Genomic DNA, 17,989 nt, shown 5'->3' with positions numbered 1-17,989 from the left:
AAGTACTTTTATAAAGAGTATTCTTATGTACCTTGAATAAAAATAACTAATGATTACATAAGAATTTCATAAATTGTTAAATCAGCAAAATGCAAATGTAAGCATTGTATTTTTTGAAAAATAATTAAAAGGATGCTGTACCACCTCAGCAGTGAAATATTTGTCATTCTTTCGTACAGTACTAATAGAAGCCTTGCATTAAAACTTCAGAGTTAATTTGTTTTCCATTGACATTGACACGAAATCCACATCTTTAATGCAGGGGGAGCTCTGGACTGCCAGGGAGGTGAGCACAGCTGGGCAGGACTGCTGCTCTTGCCTGGTGGAGTGGGACTGAGAGACTGCCAGGCTGGGTGAACATCTCTTCTTGAGAGGTGCTTCTGTTTCACATGCTGGGCCAGGTGCAAACGCTGCCTTGCTTGTACCTGGTTGTGTTCCTGTGCAATGTGTTGAGTCTGGGTGCAGAAGTGTCCTGGGCTGGGCTTCTGCAGGTGAATGAAGTCCATGATACCTGGTGAATCGGATCAGGGTGCAGCAGGCCGCCTGCTAAAATGTATGTGGATGTTTTGACCTGGGTATTTCCACTAGAACTAAGCTACTGAGCTTTGGGAGCAGCCCTATGAATACAAGGTTGTCAGGGACACAGAACAACTTCTTCCAAGAACTGACACAAACAAGGTGTATCTTTAATTGAAATAAAATCTCTTGCTGCATTGATTTCTTAATTTCTTCAGGCAGGTCCTGTTAGTTCTGGATTAACATCTAAAGCTCTGCCAGTACATGTTTACATGGTATCAGGAGAAGTTCATCTCCCCTTGCAGGTGGCATGTCCTCACAAGTAGCACCTTGCTATCTAGCCTAATACTTGTGGAAGATTTAGAAATGTGTGATCCTGCTTCCCATCCCAAAACGCAGTAAGTGCTTTTCACACACTACATCGAACTTTTGGCAGATCCAGGCCTGGACATGTGGTTTGGTGGTTGGAAAAGGCAACTGCAAGACTCTGGGGTTAGGCTGTAATTCCTGCCAGTCATTTATTTGATGGCCTTGGTTCGCCTGTCACCTTCTTCCCTGTTTGTTTAACTGTAAGCAGTCTACCATGTATAGGATATTGAAGTCTGCAGAGTTTCTTTCTATTACAAACCTTTCCTTTCATGTGCCCCCAACTGTTTCCTTCATCTCAATGGAAGGAGAATTCTGAATGTCATACCCTGCCGAGCTGCTGAATTTCTCATTGTAAAAAAGCACTTTATTTATATTAAATGAAATTGCAGCAAAAAGTGGTGGCTGTGGTTGGAAAGCATTCTAATGAAATATGAGTGTTTTGAAGTACTTCAGTAGTGAACATATATAACTACAGAGTCCTTAAGCCTATGCAGCTTGCCTCTCTGAAGAAAGGAAGAGTCCCTAATGGGCAGAGCCAGATCAACCACACCTGAGTGCATCCACACAAAGGATATGAGGGGCTTGCCCTGCCTTTAGAGGGGAAGGCTAGGTTGGTGAGGGGGGTTTAGTTGTGCTGTTGGTGTTGTCTGTAAAGCTCTTCTAAATGCAGGTACTCTTATTTACTTTTAAATCTTTTATGCTTCTGGAATTTGTGGAGGAGGGTGGTGTTTGTGTCTAATTCTGTTTGCTTGGTGGTTTTGTTTTTGGTTTTCTTTAGTAAGAAGTGAAGTGTCTTTAGAAGGGCATTTTAACTTGTGTGGTTTCTGAGCTTGGTAAATTGGAGTCCCTGTCTACTCCCTCAAGGTGTAAGAGGTTTGTTTTATTTTGAGAGAACAGTCTGGAAAAAAAGGGGCCAGAAAGTACAGTGGTGTTCCTTATATGTTGAAGAAGACGAGCCGAAGTCCAGAAAACAATATGAGTTACATATCTTGCTTATTTTATTGCTCAAAGCATCTATATTTATATTGATAATTACAGTCCACACACACCTAGCTGTTTCTTCGTTGGTTACATAGATCTGTTCACGCGCCTATCTATACACTGCCATTGGCTAAGCTAGTATCTTCAGGCACATCTGTGCATCAGCAGGGCACATTCCCTGCGGCAAGCAGTTTCTTCTACTTCACGCTTTTTGTTGCGAAGTTCCTCGCTTCATGTTGCAAAGTTCTTCACTCTAACGTTGCATCAGGAATAGTTCCATGGTTAGTCAGCCATCTCCCGTCCTGGGTTGTGCAGCCTTTCATGAGACACAAGGCCTATATTGTTCGGTCTCTGGTATTCCACGTGTCCACGTTCGGCTAACCATTGTTCCACACTTACACCTCTCTTTCCTTCTCTGTCCTAGTGATGTATGTGCTGTAGTCATATATGGAATGGCAGAGGCCTTGTAAGGTCTAGTACAGTGTGTGGGTTGTGCCACATTATTGCTTCTCCTCTGAAAAGTGTTAGTAAAGGACATATTGAGGTGGGGTGTTTTTTTTTGTTTCTCTTGCTTTCAACAACCCATGGCAATCTCTTGAGCTGTTCAAGCAGGCCTTGCAGACAGCCACCAATCTGAATAAACACGTTGCTGGCAAGACAGACTGAATGCATAGCCTGTTGGCCACAAGCCAGAAGTTTTAAATCCTCACTAAGCCAAGTCCAAAGGCAGAACCAGTTGACTCCTCTTGTGTTTAGAAAAACCTAGGTCAGCATAAAAGAGAGGCAAAGCAAGACATTGAGATTCTGAGAGAGGTTTTTCACTGCTCCCTTGCAAAAAATGAGCTACAGCCCTTAAGGCTTTAGAAATGGTGCTTGGAAACAGATGGGAGACCTCTCATTGCCTCTGTTCGGACTCAGCAAAGCTGCTGAGCTTTTGCTTTATTTCCTGACCCAGGTTCTCATCAGCAGAGCTTGATTTAAGCAGTGATTTGTCAAACATGCTCATCTGAATTCCTCACCATACTTAAGAAGTACATTATACTCATTTCTACATATTCCCATTTATTATGGTTTAAAAGTGAAAACGGATCTGTGAAGGTTTTTTCTGCATTCTCTCCTGCAACAAAGTTACCAAGCAATCAGAACAAAAGCGGTGTTGTAAGAAATGTGGTTATTTGTGACTTGTACGAAATTCTCTCTTTTCATCACCAATGCAGGTCAAATAATGACTTATCTTTGCCTAGAAAAAAAACAGGCACTGTTGTTTTAAATTTTCTTGGCATCTACTTTACTTAATTAGCATAAAGTATATTCAGCTCTGCACACTGGCTTTCATAGCAAGTTGGTTTTTTCCTTGTTTTCAATTAGGAATGGATAGCTAACCAGGATTTCTCTTCACTACTGTCCACACCCTAGTTAGCAGAAATATCCACCCTGAAAAACCTTTGTTAATGTCAGCTTAGCTTTCTTTGTGATTTGCCACCTTGTTTAGTGTTCTTCAACAGTAAAATCCCTTCTGTAAGACTCACTTGATTTTCCTTTTGGTGGGAAGCAGTATTTTGAGACATTTTTTTACAGAGAAGTACTAACATGTGCAAGTGTTTTCTTTTGGCAGGCTGGGAGGGTTGGGTGGGATGTGGAAGATGGTTTGACACAGCCTTTTTGCTGCTGAGAGAATGTAAGTGTATGCTTCCGTTGCTCTCCCCTTTTGTTGTGGAAAGAGGGTTTTTATTGCAGTGGAAAGAATTTCTCTATGTGATGAAGAGTAATCCCTTATTGTTGCTATTAGGGTAGCCTGGGGAAATGGTTGTGTGGTGTGTAACCAGTGCTGTTTCTGAAGAGCCCATGTTGCTAGTTGTAAATAAATGTACGTCTCTATGAGCTTAGTGAGTTGCAGACCTGGATTCAGGTTCCTTTTGCTTCTTCTGGTTCCTTTTTCTTCTTCTGGTTCCTTTTTTAACCAGTAATTTTGTAAAGTATCATGATATGTTTATCTTGCTGTGATGTTAGGGACACTAAACAAATATTCAGAAATGGTATCTTAATATTATTTTGAATCTTGTCATTCTGTGGGTTTCTTTCTAATAAGTGTTGCTTATCCCATGCTTCTCAGATTTTGACTTGGGGATCTCATGGGCTTCAAAACCTGTAGAAAATGGGCATCTGAGCTGCTTGCAGTTCTGAGACAGGCTGAGAGTAAATACTTGTTTAAACAAGTGGAGAAACTTGAGTGCTGCAAAGCAAGGGTAGGGAAGAGAAAATGTGTGATGGTAGCTGAATACAATGTAGTTACTTTTCTAAAACATTTGGTAAGCAAAGCCCAACCACCTCCAGAGAACTGCTGAGATCTGTCAGGCCAGAAAAACCCCAACAAGCAAAAAACAAAACAAACCCCCCAAAACAGGAAACAAACAAACAAACAAAACCCAAACAAACAAAAAAACAAACCAAAAACCCCACCACAAAAAATACCAGAAAACCAAAACCTGCCAAAAAATAAAAAATAAAAAACCACCCCACCCAAAAACCCCAACCAAACAGAATGTCCATAAACATTTCGGAAAACTGCTGATGATTCTAGTCTGGTTATAACTTTTTGTAACCTGGATGTATTTTTTAACTAAGGCAGTTATAAATGGACCACTTTTTTCTTTTGAAGCTTCCCTGGGCCTCACTTGTGGAAGCTTTTACCATTGCCTCTCTAAAGGGAAGCTCTTCTAGTTGAGTCTAAGAGTAAGCAGTTAATTTCTCAGAGCTGTGATTTATCTCTAGCCATTCCAGAGCTCAGCCTAGGAAGGGCTGTGAAAGCTGTGATGGTGAGTGTGACAAGTGCTTGGAGTGCAGACTGGGGGTGGGAGGGGAAGCTAGTGGAGTTCTGACCTTACCTACAGCTTTATTGATGGAAAGTGAACAGTGGGAAACAAAATCAAACAGAAATACCTATTAAGGAGAAAAGCATTCTGCCACTTTTCCTAACTCTTTAACTAGCCTTGGTGTTATTGTTACACCTTTTCCTCTGTACAGGAACACTACCATGAGAATGCTGAATCAAAGCTATTTAATCCCTTCCCATTCTGAAGTTAATGCTCATTCAGCATTCCATTAGAATTCATCTTGAGCCACACAGTATTATATCTATACATGTTTTAGTGCCATGGAGGTTTGGTTTGGTTTTTTTTTTATTTATTAGAAAGAAGTCACATCAATACCTTGCCCTGTTAGAAATGCTAGACTTCTGCAGCACTTTGGAAAGCATACAGCCAGCCAGCTGATCCTCTATGCTCCAAGTGTGAATACTGCAATGAGTATAAAGATGATGCCTAGACATTTTCTACAGACATTTATTTCCAGAGTAAATTAAAGCAAAACAACACTTTTATTTCTTTTTTTTTTTAACCTTTATTCCAGAGTCATAGATAAAGATAAAAGATTAGACAGCAAAACAGTTTGGGCTCTTGACATTCCTATTGGATTTCTAGCCACTAAACACGAGTTTCTACTTCTCTACAAAATGTAGACAAACCACCATTTTAAACCCTTCAGTTCTTCATAGCTTTAGTTCTGACTGAAAAGCAAAAACTTTGTGTACCTGTGCTTGAATCAGACTTCTCAGTCAGAATTATTAAAGTCTGTAGGTACCGCACAAGGCAGAAGTTTATTTGTTACTGCCTTGTGGAGCTCTTTGTTAAAGAACAAATTTTTCTTTTCCCTTTTTCCAGAACAATAGCAGCACAGATGGCAAGCTAAAACTTCTCCCCGCACCACAGTTAATATTTAAATAGTTATTATTTTAAAAAGTGCTAAAACAAAACAGGCTAAATTCTTGTCCAGATAGTCAAAGACCGTATGATAAAAAGTTCACTACGCATATAGAAGTATGCTGAGGGGGCCTTAAGATGGTCACTCAACCACAGATTTCACGACATCAGCATCATGAAAACAGTGGTGTATGTTTACTCACTACTTTTAATTTCACCCACAGATATAAAATATAAAATTTTCAGCTAGGTTTTGGGAACACCGATTTATTTTCTCTCTTTCCTGGATAATAAATTATTTTTTGAACAAGTGCCCTCAAAGTTAACTAGTTGCACTAACTCAAAGATTAAAATCTTCATTCAAAAGATGAGGTCATGCTGCATGAAATTTAAGGCGCATGTATGCACTGAAGTGCATTACGTGTTCAAGCTCATCACCGCACCTCAACCAGAACTGAGATTTGGTCTTTTTAATGTGCCTGCAGCAATACAGTAGTCTGTCTTTCGTGGAAGAAAATAACTTGACAAAACAAAGTACAAATACCAGGGTCTAACAGCAACAACAAAAGCCACTAAGAGGTCCTGTAGAGAAAATATACGTAAATTTAAATCCCATCATAAAACAAGTGCAAGTTCCCTTGTGGCTGTAAATACTCTCCCTGATGTAGAAGGAAACTCCTCCACATGAAAAGGTAATTTATCAACCGTTACTACCAGTTGTCAGGAACTTTTCTATGATAATCAGATTATACAATCTATGTCAAAAACTGCAGAGGAGCAGCTTTTGGCTTCTTGCATGCTAAATGGGATTAAACGCTGGCATTGCCAAGACTGAAGGGCTGAATTTTTACTGAACTATCCACAGGGCCTTGTAAACTATAATTGTCTTCTTTAGTAAGAGGAAAGTTACTTGGGTAAAACGGCACTGCATCATGTAGCAGGAATGTATTTTAGTTAATTACAGCACCTAGATACGTAATCAAGGGTATTTTCCGAAAAATGAGGATGAAGAATGCAAGAAGTGACTTCTTTCACTGCTTCTAGTACTGCTTCTTGGCTGCAGGCTTGTAAGACACCAGAAGACCGAAGGAAGCATACCCGAATAAAAGTGTCTGAAGAAACCAATGAAACTGAACTGCTGGGTCAGTGATTCCTTTAGCTCTGTAAGATTAATAAAAGCACAAAATGTGTCAAAAAACTTACAGATTATACAGGTCTTACAGATTATACTGTGATACTTACAAAGTAAGGTTAGATATTTCTACCCATCCTTTATACAGCAGACTTGATTAGAACACTTGAACCTAGCATCATTAATTTCTATCTGCTGAGACTTACTTCATGCAGTAACTAAACACACCAGTTCTTGTGATTTTAGTGAATTTTAAGCTATCTTTCAGAGATTTCATGCATACAGTTTCCTCAGTAATACACAAATTGCCGTTTCAGGTTATGCTATTTGAAATTACTTATCCTAGAAGTTTATGTACAAGGAAACAAGAAATTACAGTATCTTAACATTAATACAAGTCTGCATATAACTTTTTGCTGAATACAGTCACTGAAGGTAGACTGCATGCTAGTAGAGCAATGAGGCCTGACAATTACTTTGTGATGCAGGACAGAGAAGCACTGTTAGCTGAATTTGTGGCTAGAAAAATACACTGATACGAGGCTGAAGGCACCTGACCTGATTTATTAAACAGAGACCTTCCTATATTGGTTAGTTTTAACTTAGCATGTGTGAATTTTTCTGTATATTACAGAGGATTTCACTTTTTCCTCCACTTCATTGCTGAGAAATACTACTGAATTTTGGAGAAAAGCATGGGTTATAAGCATGATAGCAAAACCAACATATTTCACATGTCCAGTAAACTACTGTGAAGTAAAACTCTGCTCCAACTCATTGGTTTACAAAGGAGCTCCCTCTACTGACCTTTGCTAGAAGAGTTCAGCTGTCAGTTACTCCCTAGCCTGTACATGTACAGTGATTGTGTAGCAAGTGTTGACAAACACATTTAATTTTTTTAAGAATCTCAGCTGCAGTGTTTCCAAATGGGTGCAGAAACTGGGAAACAGTTTGCTTCATATGCCTGCTTATACAAGCTTATCTGAATAGACCATATGCAGAAATACAGGCCAACAGCCAATGACAGTACTACTATTGATTAATGAATTTCTTCTTCTGCATGCCTCTTTTGTGATGTTAATATGTAGACATCACTTTCATATAAGTAAAAAGCATATAGGGTTTGGTACTCATAGTAAAGTACAACAGTTTAGTAACGTACATAAATATGCTTGAGGAGATTACGATGGGCAGGCAATCTGTTTTTTCTTATGGGCTTTAACACTACTCTGTAAAACTTCATTACTTGATTACAATTCACCTATTTGGTACATTCACTCATAATCAAGTTCTCTCATACTTAAAATCACCTTAAGCCTATATACCTACCTATCTGTAGTATCAGAATTAAAGTTTTAACATTAAAGCTACATAATTTAAAACTGAAGCTTGGTAAAAAATTTATTACTAACTCCCATTCTGAAGGCATAAAATGCTCATCCATATTCTATTATCTTGTAAATCACCTTAAACAGCTTTCCATGGAATAAAATCCCTTTTCCTCCAAGAGATGTTACCTGAGAAACCTGTGACAGAAAGCTGTGAACTTAACTGAATGAAGTGGAAAGACACCATTTTTACAATGGCAAACTGACTGGCTATCTACTCTGTAAAGTATGAAAACCAATACCTAGGTTCTTCTGAATTATTACAAACAAAACTCAAGTGAACAGAAGGACAGTGTGTTTGGACAGGCTACCTTTCCAAATAATTTGTTATCCTAAGATAAAGCTTAGATACAAGTAGACCTTAAGTAGTCCCAAACAGAAATGTCCAATTGTATTCTCACAATATAGATGCAATCATTTCGGCATGTAATTAGCCATCTTAAAATTCTGATGAGGTAAGATATGATGAAATTGTAACACCTTAAGTTATCAGACTATTTCTACACTATCTATGGTTCCCTCTGCTTCCTAAGGCACTACGTTATCCAGCGAACAATGAGTTCAGAGGCAGACAGACAATCTCTGGCAAACTCTGCTGCTGCCAGTTCTGCAAGTTGGTACCCCTGGGTTTTCTGCCACCACACCAATAGAATTTGCAGTAACCTCTTGTGGAGGATAGCAAACTATACCTGCAGTAAGAATTTTATCAGTATCCTCTGCACTAATAACACTGCCGAGAGTCACCCAAATCAGTCTGTAGCTTATGTCACTTGTATCAGAAATCCTTTTCAGAGAAGTTATGTTGGGGTTAGGGGAGGGAAAAACTTACTGGCACATTTTAACACCGTAGAAGGCTTCTACTACGTGAATCAACCAGGATACCCAGAACCTAATAAAAAGAAAACATGTTTTGATTTGTTGAACATTAGGGAGAAGACTGTTGTATCCAAGATGCATTATGCAGATAACGTAAAGCTGGAAGCGTAGAAGTGACATCTCATTTTCAGCCAGAAAATGAGGTGTTTCTTATCTTAGAAAAACAAAAACCACGTGTACTCTTAAAAGAAACTGAAGTCCACTGAGAAAATGAGAGGGACTGTATCTATCTCATGCAATATGCCTCAGCCTACCATTTCAAGATTCCACTGCATGTTTCCAAAAGTTTCAGCACTTGGATTAAGCCAAAAAGCTGAATGCACAGTGAAAGCTGTACAAGTTAATCTTAGTTAAGCATGCAAATCTATCCTTTTACTTACACAAGTACTTTAAGTGATCCTAATGAATTACTGAACTTTTTAGAGATTTAGTTCTACTAGAACTACTGTGTATGTAGATTCAGCACATATAATGACTTGACCAAATTTGATATACATAGCAGCTTTTATTTAGGATCAGTTAGGATCAATGCAATACCTTGCTAAAGCAAAAATAAAGGCTTATTTTCTAAATGATGCATGATAAAATAAACAAGGCTGTTTTGCTGTCTTCCTGTATTTACAAGAGGTCAGCAAGTGAGAAACCTGGTTACAAGGAAATGTTTTCCAGCTCTTTTGTTAATTAAAATAACAAAACCAAAGTTATGTAACAGAGCAAAACTTAGCACTATGCAGTTTCTTCAGCAGATAATTTTTCAAGTGGCAGGATCAGGATAAGTTAATAGCGGAGCAGAAAATGTGTTCTATAAGTGAAGCTGGAAAAAAAAGACTCCTAGAGAAAGAATTAGGCTACTTGAGTTACAATTTGACAAAAGAACCACTTTTAGGTGATGTTACAAGTTTACATATGGACTAATAACTGTCTCTAAAAGTAGTACTTTTTTTCTCCCCCTCTCTCATTATAACACAAATGTTAAATGCTAAGTGGAATTTTTAAACTTTCATACTGGTCTTAGCCTGCCTAGTCTGCTGTGTGCTTATACCCCATACCCTTAGTTGTAATGAGCTTGAAAGGAGAGCTCTTTAAATCTAATTAACAAGTGGGTTATAGGAAATCTTGTTAACGCTAAGCGGAAGAGTCAGAAAGAGGCAACAGGAGAGATGCAAAGTAATCACATAGTCGAATATTACTTACCCATAGCATACCCATTTGTGGTGGTTTTCCACTAAATAATTAAGGAAGGTACCAAACACTCCCAAATAACTATAAGGTATAGTCGAAGGAAAAAGCGACACCCACTTCAAAAAAAAAAAAAGGAAGTTAGGTTACTTCAAGGCAGAACTATTATCAATTTACCTTTCAAATTAGCTTTCTTCTTTTGCGCCGTCCCCCGTGTCTGTCAAACATGGCTTAGGACCTTAGGACTCATCTATTAATAGTGTAACTCTTTTATTCCATTAACCTTGCCCATGACCCATATTCTTCAACAATAGGACCACTAGCCTTCTAAAGCATACTTACTTAAGAAGATTCAAACTATGAAATCTTTCTTTCCTGACATAGAAGATGCCAAGGTGAATAGTTTAAGGTTGCTATCTGTGTACCAAGAGTGCATCTGCACATTAAGTGGCTTTTAAGTTAAGCTCATTACCTATTACACACAGAAGCAGCAAAAAATACATTGTCTCTGTCCTGAGGAAGTTAATCTGAGGCAACTAACCTGAAGAATTCAAATAGTGGCTAGCCTGAGAAGAAGGAATAACTATCTATAGCTGGCGGATCTGTCTTCTTTTGTCTGTTAAACAAAAAGCACAGTTTTGAAATGGGCACAGAAGATAATTAAGCGCAAAGCCCAAGACAGAAGGTGCATGCAATGTTCAGGTATCTTGCCTGTCACCAACCTGTCTGCAGTGCTCATTGCTGTCTACCTTTATTTTAACAAGCTGTGGAGGAGAAGCAGGGAGCCAGTGGCCTGTGCACTGCAGAGTCCATTGGGGATCTAAGGTAAATACTAAGCTAGGCCATAGTTCACACTGGCTTATCTTTCCTCTGGTATCAATGCTGCAGTTTCTAACTATATGTAAATTTGGCTATGCCAAGGATGTGGCAAGATGATGGATTCAAACATGGAATCTGCTTAAAGCTCACTCTGTTCCCTGGAATGGTACAAAAGCTGTTTTGTGAGCTGTGTGGCCTGACCTGACAGTCATTTTTTCAGTGGCAGTCGTTACGTTTAGAAAATTTATGCAAACAGAACAAAAACTACAGCATGTGGAAGTCATAATATAGACTTGTCTGATATATCAGAACTGTCATTAATCTTTGCATTCCAGTAATTTGACCTATTTTATCTTAAGTTTATTTTTACAAATTAAGCCAACATGGTGACTGAACTAGTCTGCTTTCCAACAACACTACCAGTTAATATAGTCCATAACTAAAGTCATCACTTGTGAATACACCTTGTTTATTAGTATCATAGAATGGTTTGGGTTGGAAGGGACCTTAAAGACCATCCAGTTCCAACCTCCTTGCCCCACAGGCACAGACATGAACACCTTCCACTAGACCAGGTTGCTCAAAGTCCCGTACAATCTGGCCTTGAACACTCCCAGGTTGTGGGCAATTTGTTCCAGTGTCTCATCACCCTCATAGTAAAGAGCTTCCTAATGTCTAATCTAAATCTCCATTGTCAGTTGAAAGCCAATCCTCCTTGCCCTGTCACTACAGGTCACTGTAAAAAGTCCTTCTCTAGACTTCTTGTAGGCTCTTTTAGGTACCAGAAGGCTGCTCTAATCCATGGCTGTTCTAGAATTTTATTGCTCCACAATGTAGTTTCAATTTTGTCAATGCTGAAGTCACCTTCACAGGCTACCTGCAATACAAAACCTCGCAAGTTGTAGCACCCAGGATGCTGTACGCCACAGCCTTCCTTCACCTCGGAACTCAGGCTGTGTCCTCTGAAATTGCTTCATGGATTTGCTCAGCTGCCTCGGGAGCTGACCTGGCCAAAGCAGCATTTCTAGTTTCCTTTTAATCCCGGTTTACTTTAGCAAGCGGCGTTTCCATGGCTGCCGGGACTACTAAAGAAACCTATTCCACAATCCCTGCAGCTTCGGAGCTGCCTGCGAGCCCCGCTGAGGGCTGCTATGGTAGCAGCGAACCCCGGGAGGTGCCCATCCGGTTCCTGAGCTCCACAACTCCAGCTTCGAGGGCGCCGGGGAGCTGCTACAGGCCTGCGCGTCTGTCCCGGGGCCCGCAGGGGCCCGCCGTTCCGCCCCGCGCCCACCCGCCGCTCCTTACGCCGAGGACGACCATGCCGAACGCGATGGCAATCATCCAGATGAGCCGGGAGCGCTGGAAGTGGCAGCTGCCATCGCGGAGCCGCTCTGCGCCGCTGACCCCCGCCATCCTGCCGCAGCCGCTGCCAACCGCCGCTCTGAGCGCTGGGCCCCGCCGAAGCCGCTAAGGCCGCCGCGCGGGGGGCGGAGCCGGAGGCGGAGGCGGGGACGCCCCGCCGGTGACAGGCCGGCGATGCCACTAACCGGGGTGGGGGGGTTGGCGGCTTTGTTCACACCTGGGCGTGGGGGGGAGCGCGGTGCTTCGGGGTTACGGCCCGTGAGAAGCCGGCGAAAGCCGGGCCCTTGCTGCGGCCGAGGAGCGCGGCGGGAGCTTCGTGGTGCAGCGGCAAGGGGCAACATGTGCCGGGCCGCGGTCTGAGCCGGCGGGGTGCCCCCAGGTACGGAGGCCATTAGCAGGGGTAGCAGCGCCCCGTCACTTCCTGATCAGCCTGCCCACAGCGGCCTCTCCCCGCAGTGCTATGCGGCAGGTCCCGTTGTCGGCAGCCGGCTCTCCGTGGTGCCCGTGTCCGGCCAGGACGCCGGGCATGGCCCGGGGGCCGCACTGCCCCTGGAGCGGAAGAGGGAGAACCGCAGCTTACTAAACACGGTTATGAAACAGCGCCAGCTTTGGAGTGAGGTTTTTAGCTCCACTCGTCTCAAATCAACTCCAGCCTTTTTTTCTAGGGGTGCAGGAAATGTAGGCAATCGGGCAGTTACAGCGGGTGTAGCTGGACACGCACCGTGTGCAGCAGGGACTGAGCTCTGCATTAGCACTTCGTAACCCCTCGCACCTCCCAGGACCGCCCCGGCTCCTCAGCTGAGAGGTGAGCAGTGCCGTGCAGAGGCCGAGAGTGCTCTCTTGTGGCACAAATGGGAACAGGCACAGAGGGAGGGACAATGAGGTCCAAAGGCCTTTTCCGAGGGGTGCCACCGAGAAAGTGCACGGACCATCTCCTCTAAACCACGCAGTGTCACCGACGCAGCCCACCTGCTGATTACAAATTAGCTGTAGTACTCGCTACTGGGCTAAAGTAAACTGGTAATGACATTTCTATCACTGACCAGGTCAGTCTTATTATTTAGAATGCTGTTTATTACCCAGTGCTCAGCACCAATTCAGGTTTGGGCTGACAGCATCCCTGAGGAGAAGGACTTGAGGTTGTTGATTGATGAGAAGCTCAACATAAACTGGCAGTGTGTGTCTGCAGCCCAGAAAGCCAGTAATAAACTATTAATAAATTATTTGTTCTTAAAGATAAGATACTAGCAGTGCATTTAATTTTATTGTTTGATATTATGAATGCTACATAATACCTTCCCATTTTAAAACTAATGATTTGGACCATCTTAAATCCAGCATTTTCTATTTGGTGACCTTTTGGGACTTCGAACTAAGTGCTGAGCTTGTCCACAGAAGTCACTATGGCCTTGGGAAAGGTGCCCACAGATAGAAATGTTGGGCAGCTCTTGCTTGCATTTGACCTTTGCTACCTGTTTGCTTGACAGTGACTTTGACAGCATAGAGAAATGCGGTGAGAAATGTTGGGTCTGCTGTTCTCTACCTGAAGGCTAAATAGACTGCTGTTTTAACTATGTGTTAATGATGTGCCTGTAACGCTGGTTTTGGGTTTGGTTTTTTTTAACAACTAATGCAGCAAGTCCAGATATTTTCCCAGCATGAGCACTGTGTTGCACAAAGGGATTGCTATAGAGGGGTTTGACTTTGGGAGTGTTTGGATTGGTTTTGTGCTGTCTTTTTTGCCTGTCTCTGTATCTCATTCCCAGCCATTCCTGCCCAAAGCACTGTGCTTTTTGCTGGGCTCTTCTGTGGAGATTACAGGAGATTTTGATAAGAAATTCCTGCAGCAGTAAAACTGTTGCTGGAACGCCACCTATAAAAAGCTTCGAGGCTGGCTACATGGAATACTCTCTGCATGATACAGTTGCCTGGTTGCTCTGCTGATGCAGGGGGAAAGAGTGTGGCTCTGTCTAAGATGTCTTAGTATATGGCAGAAATTTCTAAAATCCAACATATTATTTTTGTGGCCTATTACTTAATTTCTTGCTGTAGAAAATTCTATGTAAATTGCTTCTGCCTGCCTAGAAATCCATGTGCAAAGGTTGTGCTGAGATGGCCAGAGTGTTGTTGTAGAGGTGCCTAGGACTGCCCCACACAGGGAGCTCTACCCACCGGGAAGAACTTCTGAGGGCACGATAAGGCAGTTGTGTCAGAACGTGGACTAAAAGCAGCTAACTTGTTACAGGATGGATGTGCTGCTGCGCGGAGGTGACTGGAGAGGGCAGTCAAGTACACAGGAAAGAAAGAGGCTGTCCTCAACCGGGTGCTGTAGCAGCAGGAAGGTGTTGGGAGGGGAAAGGTGATGCTGCCCTAGCCGTGCGGTGTGTGACCCACAGCTGGGGACGAGGCCTAACCCTTCCCCTTCTGACTGCCCCTTGGAAGCAGACACTCACCTCAGCGGCTCGTCCATTTCTGTGGACATGTGCTTTGTTAGATTCTCTTGGGTGGCCAAAACAGGCAGGTGAGGCCAGAGGTTACCCTTTCTGCCACAATCCAGTGAAGACTGCCCACACTGTCACCTTGGACAGAGGAGTGGTAGCTAGCTTACTCTTTTTTTCCTCTTTCACCAGCAATAACTGACTTACCTTTTTATTAACATGAAGTGATATCTTTCCTGGCTCAGGTAGACTATGGTAACGAAAACAGCTAGCCCAGAGTGTGGCCCAGCAGAAGGGACCAGTCTCTGTGTGTGACAGCAGCCCCCACTTGCTGCTGGCTAGGTTGACACAGGTGTCTATCAGCCCTGGGCATCTCCACAGCCTTGGACTTGAAAGTGAAATAGTTACTGAAGACAACTCCCTGCTCAGATCTTTTGTGGGGATTTCAGCGGTTTGATTTCTAAACCAGGGCAGTGTCTTTGACCTGACTTTTTCAAAAAGACTGTTGCTTTTGACAAATAGAGGAGTCTTTGGAGTATTTATTTTGGAGAAGCTGAATACAATTCCATTTTTCATAATTTAGTCAGAAGTCCTGTAGCATCATCAAGTCTGGACAGCCTAAGCCATTAAATATTGCCTTTTTTCTCTGAATTGAGGTCAGTAACTGGCACTTACTTAAAGCATACTGTTCAAGGTATATTTTATCTTACTTTGAAGACATAGAAAGACAGAGAATTCTCTGCTTTCAGTGGTTAGTCTTTCTTGTGTTTCTTAGGTGTTGCTAGTATGTACCTAATAACTAATTTTGACAGAGTAATTTTCAACAGTCTAGCTGAAAAGCTTGCTCTATCATAATTTGCAAAACATATGCATTTATGCCTTCATATTTTGGACCAATAGCTTAGCTACCTTTGTGGCTTCAACACTGGAAATGTTATTTGTCAGTGGGTTGTATTTATTGACAAGTATAATATAAAAAAGAAATTAAAAATCCCAGAGTTATGTGAATTATTGAAAAAAATGAATAACCAATTTGTTTGGCAAGTTTACAGGAAATAAAACTATTTCTGCATGCTTTAATTCACCATAACTTCTGAGGTTTCTACTTTTTCTCCTTTACTTCTGTCCTAATCAGTGCCATAAAGTGACTGAATGAAGACCTGGCATGCTGTTATGAGTTGGTGGCTCTCAATAGCATACTACGCACCCAAGTATCACCAGGGCTGAGTGCAAACACAGCTCGGGCAGCTCTGTCCACACATACCAGAAGCCAAATTTAGATTTATAGTTTGGAACATGTATCTGTTATGATGGGATTTAAGCAGCTCCATGTTTTTTCTCAGACCTTTCCTATGCTAGAGAACATGCACATATGGGTAGCTAGCAATCAGCACAGCTGCCATCACGATGACAGGGCTCTATAGGCATTTGAAGATGAGCTAATCTGTCTTTACTCTGCTTCAAGTTGCACGGATTGCTAAACTGAGTCTATTTTTATAGTAGCCAAGGCCATAGGAAAGCGAGGGAAAGCATAATCTTAAAAACAAGTTGGAAAGAAAAAAAAGTGTTCCCTCATAATTGCAGACAAACATTTTTTCTATTACTTGGATTAGATTTCAAAGTAGGTTGGTAATTAAAGCCACAAGTACTTTTTAAGAATCTAAGACTGAAAGAGATGTTGCAAGATGAACAGGTAAGGCTGCTAACCATACAGTAGCATAAAAATGGGCTGTACAATCTTCTTTGAGATTTCAAAGACAATTGCATAAGTTTTAAAAGAATTTTTTTCACTGAAGTTGTGTCCATAGGGTCCTATGGTCTCCATAGTGACTGGGTGTGTGGTTAGTTCTGCTGAAAACAATAAAATGGACTTGTGCATTCTTCCTGCCTAATCACTGAGACATTGCTGGCTCTTTTCATACACTGCTTATACCAGTATATTACTCTCTTAGATTTTCAAATACTGAAGTTTCTGTTGTACCTAGTAGTGGAGAAAACTTGTTCCCCCTCCAGTTTAGAAATATTTGCTATCTCTAACTTAGAGATATTGACTATCTCACTTTCATTGGGAAGTACAAAGGGTATTTGCCAGGTAGTCTGCGTCTTTTGTTTGGTGTTCTTGGTAGATGCCAGAGACTAGATAGAGACATGTTAGCTCTTCTGTGACTTTTAAAATTCTTAAAAAAAAAAGGGGGAGGGCGGGAGGATTAGTCGAATTCAGACCAACCTCTGTGGCATGAGTCATCCTACTGGAGTCAGTGATGTGTAAACAGCAACTTTTTGTATAAGGAAGGATTAAGGGATCTAGCTTCTTTCAGGAAGTTACTTGGAAATGAACTGTAGCCAATTTTAAACTGGATTTGAAGCTGGTATAAAAAAGATGGGATGTATTCAGTGAAAGTTACCTAAGAAGATGGAATTATCAATGAAACATTTTTTTATAATCAGGGTTAAATGACACAAGGCTGTAATGGCACTACTGCAAGCCATTTCTGATTCCTAATGTAACTAGTTAACATGTGACTGTTCTTTTGTTATTTTTAATGGGGAGTTAAAAATTATTTCACTTAATCTTTTAGTTCTAAGACTAAGGAAGCTAAGGAAAAGTATCGTCTTTAAAAATATTTCATGCTGCAGTATGACAAGCTTTACAGTTTTGAGGCTAATGGTCAAGACTTTCAGAAGATTCCTGAACTTACAAAAAAGTTTAAAGAGTAATGATATGGGCATAAGAAGATCAATGGGGTATAGTAATTCTGCTTGTTGTCATAATGAATATAATTTGTGACTTGGAAGTAACTAAACATTTGTACATATCTCTGCTGTATCATTCTCATAGACACATGGATTCCTTGAATGTTTGATAAAACTAATTCTCTTCTATCACATTTTTAACACAACTGGGAGCATAATTCAGGTCTTGGAAATTATCAGCTATAAAGGTCTCAGCCAAATACTTCACACCTTGCAAAGATTAACAACTTAGTAATGCCTATAACATATAAAGGTATGAATTTCTTGTTGATTTTACTACAAATTCAATTTGTGCATTTTAGACATAAATTTATGTCAGAGTTCTATATGCTCATTCTAACACTATCATTGTGTGTGTGTGTGTGTGTGTTCTCTTATTAAAAAGGAACAAAGGTGAAACTGACATTTTTATCATGA

General features: G+C 41.2%; 1 protein-coding gene across 1 annotated transcript; it reads right to left on the bottom strand.

Moving 5' to 3' along the window:
- Positions 1–4,573: 4,573 nt before the first annotated feature.
- TMEM254 (transmembrane protein 254) lies at positions 4,574–12,459 on the bottom strand. Its single transcript, XM_080621589.1, has 4 exons — positions 12,324–12,459; positions 10,215–10,318; positions 8,974–9,033; positions 4,574–6,785 (listed from the first exon to the last, which is right to left on the bottom strand). The coding sequence occupies exons 1-4, from the start codon at positions 12,429–12,431 to the stop codon at positions 6,665–6,667; spliced, it is 393 nt and encodes a 130-aa protein (XP_080477715.1). The 5' UTR covers positions 12,432–12,459; the 3' UTR covers positions 4,574–6,664.
- Positions 12,460–17,989: the final 5,530 nt, after the last annotated feature.

Source organism: Psittacula echo (genome assembly GCF_963264785.1).
Source record: "Psittacula echo genome assembly, chromosome: 6".
Lineage (NCBI taxonomy): Eukaryota > Metazoa > Chordata > Aves > Psittaciformes > Psittacidae > Psittacula > Psittacula echo.
The sequence above is the reverse complement of the archived record's forward strand: the minus strand, read 5'-3'. Positions and strand labels throughout refer to the sequence as shown.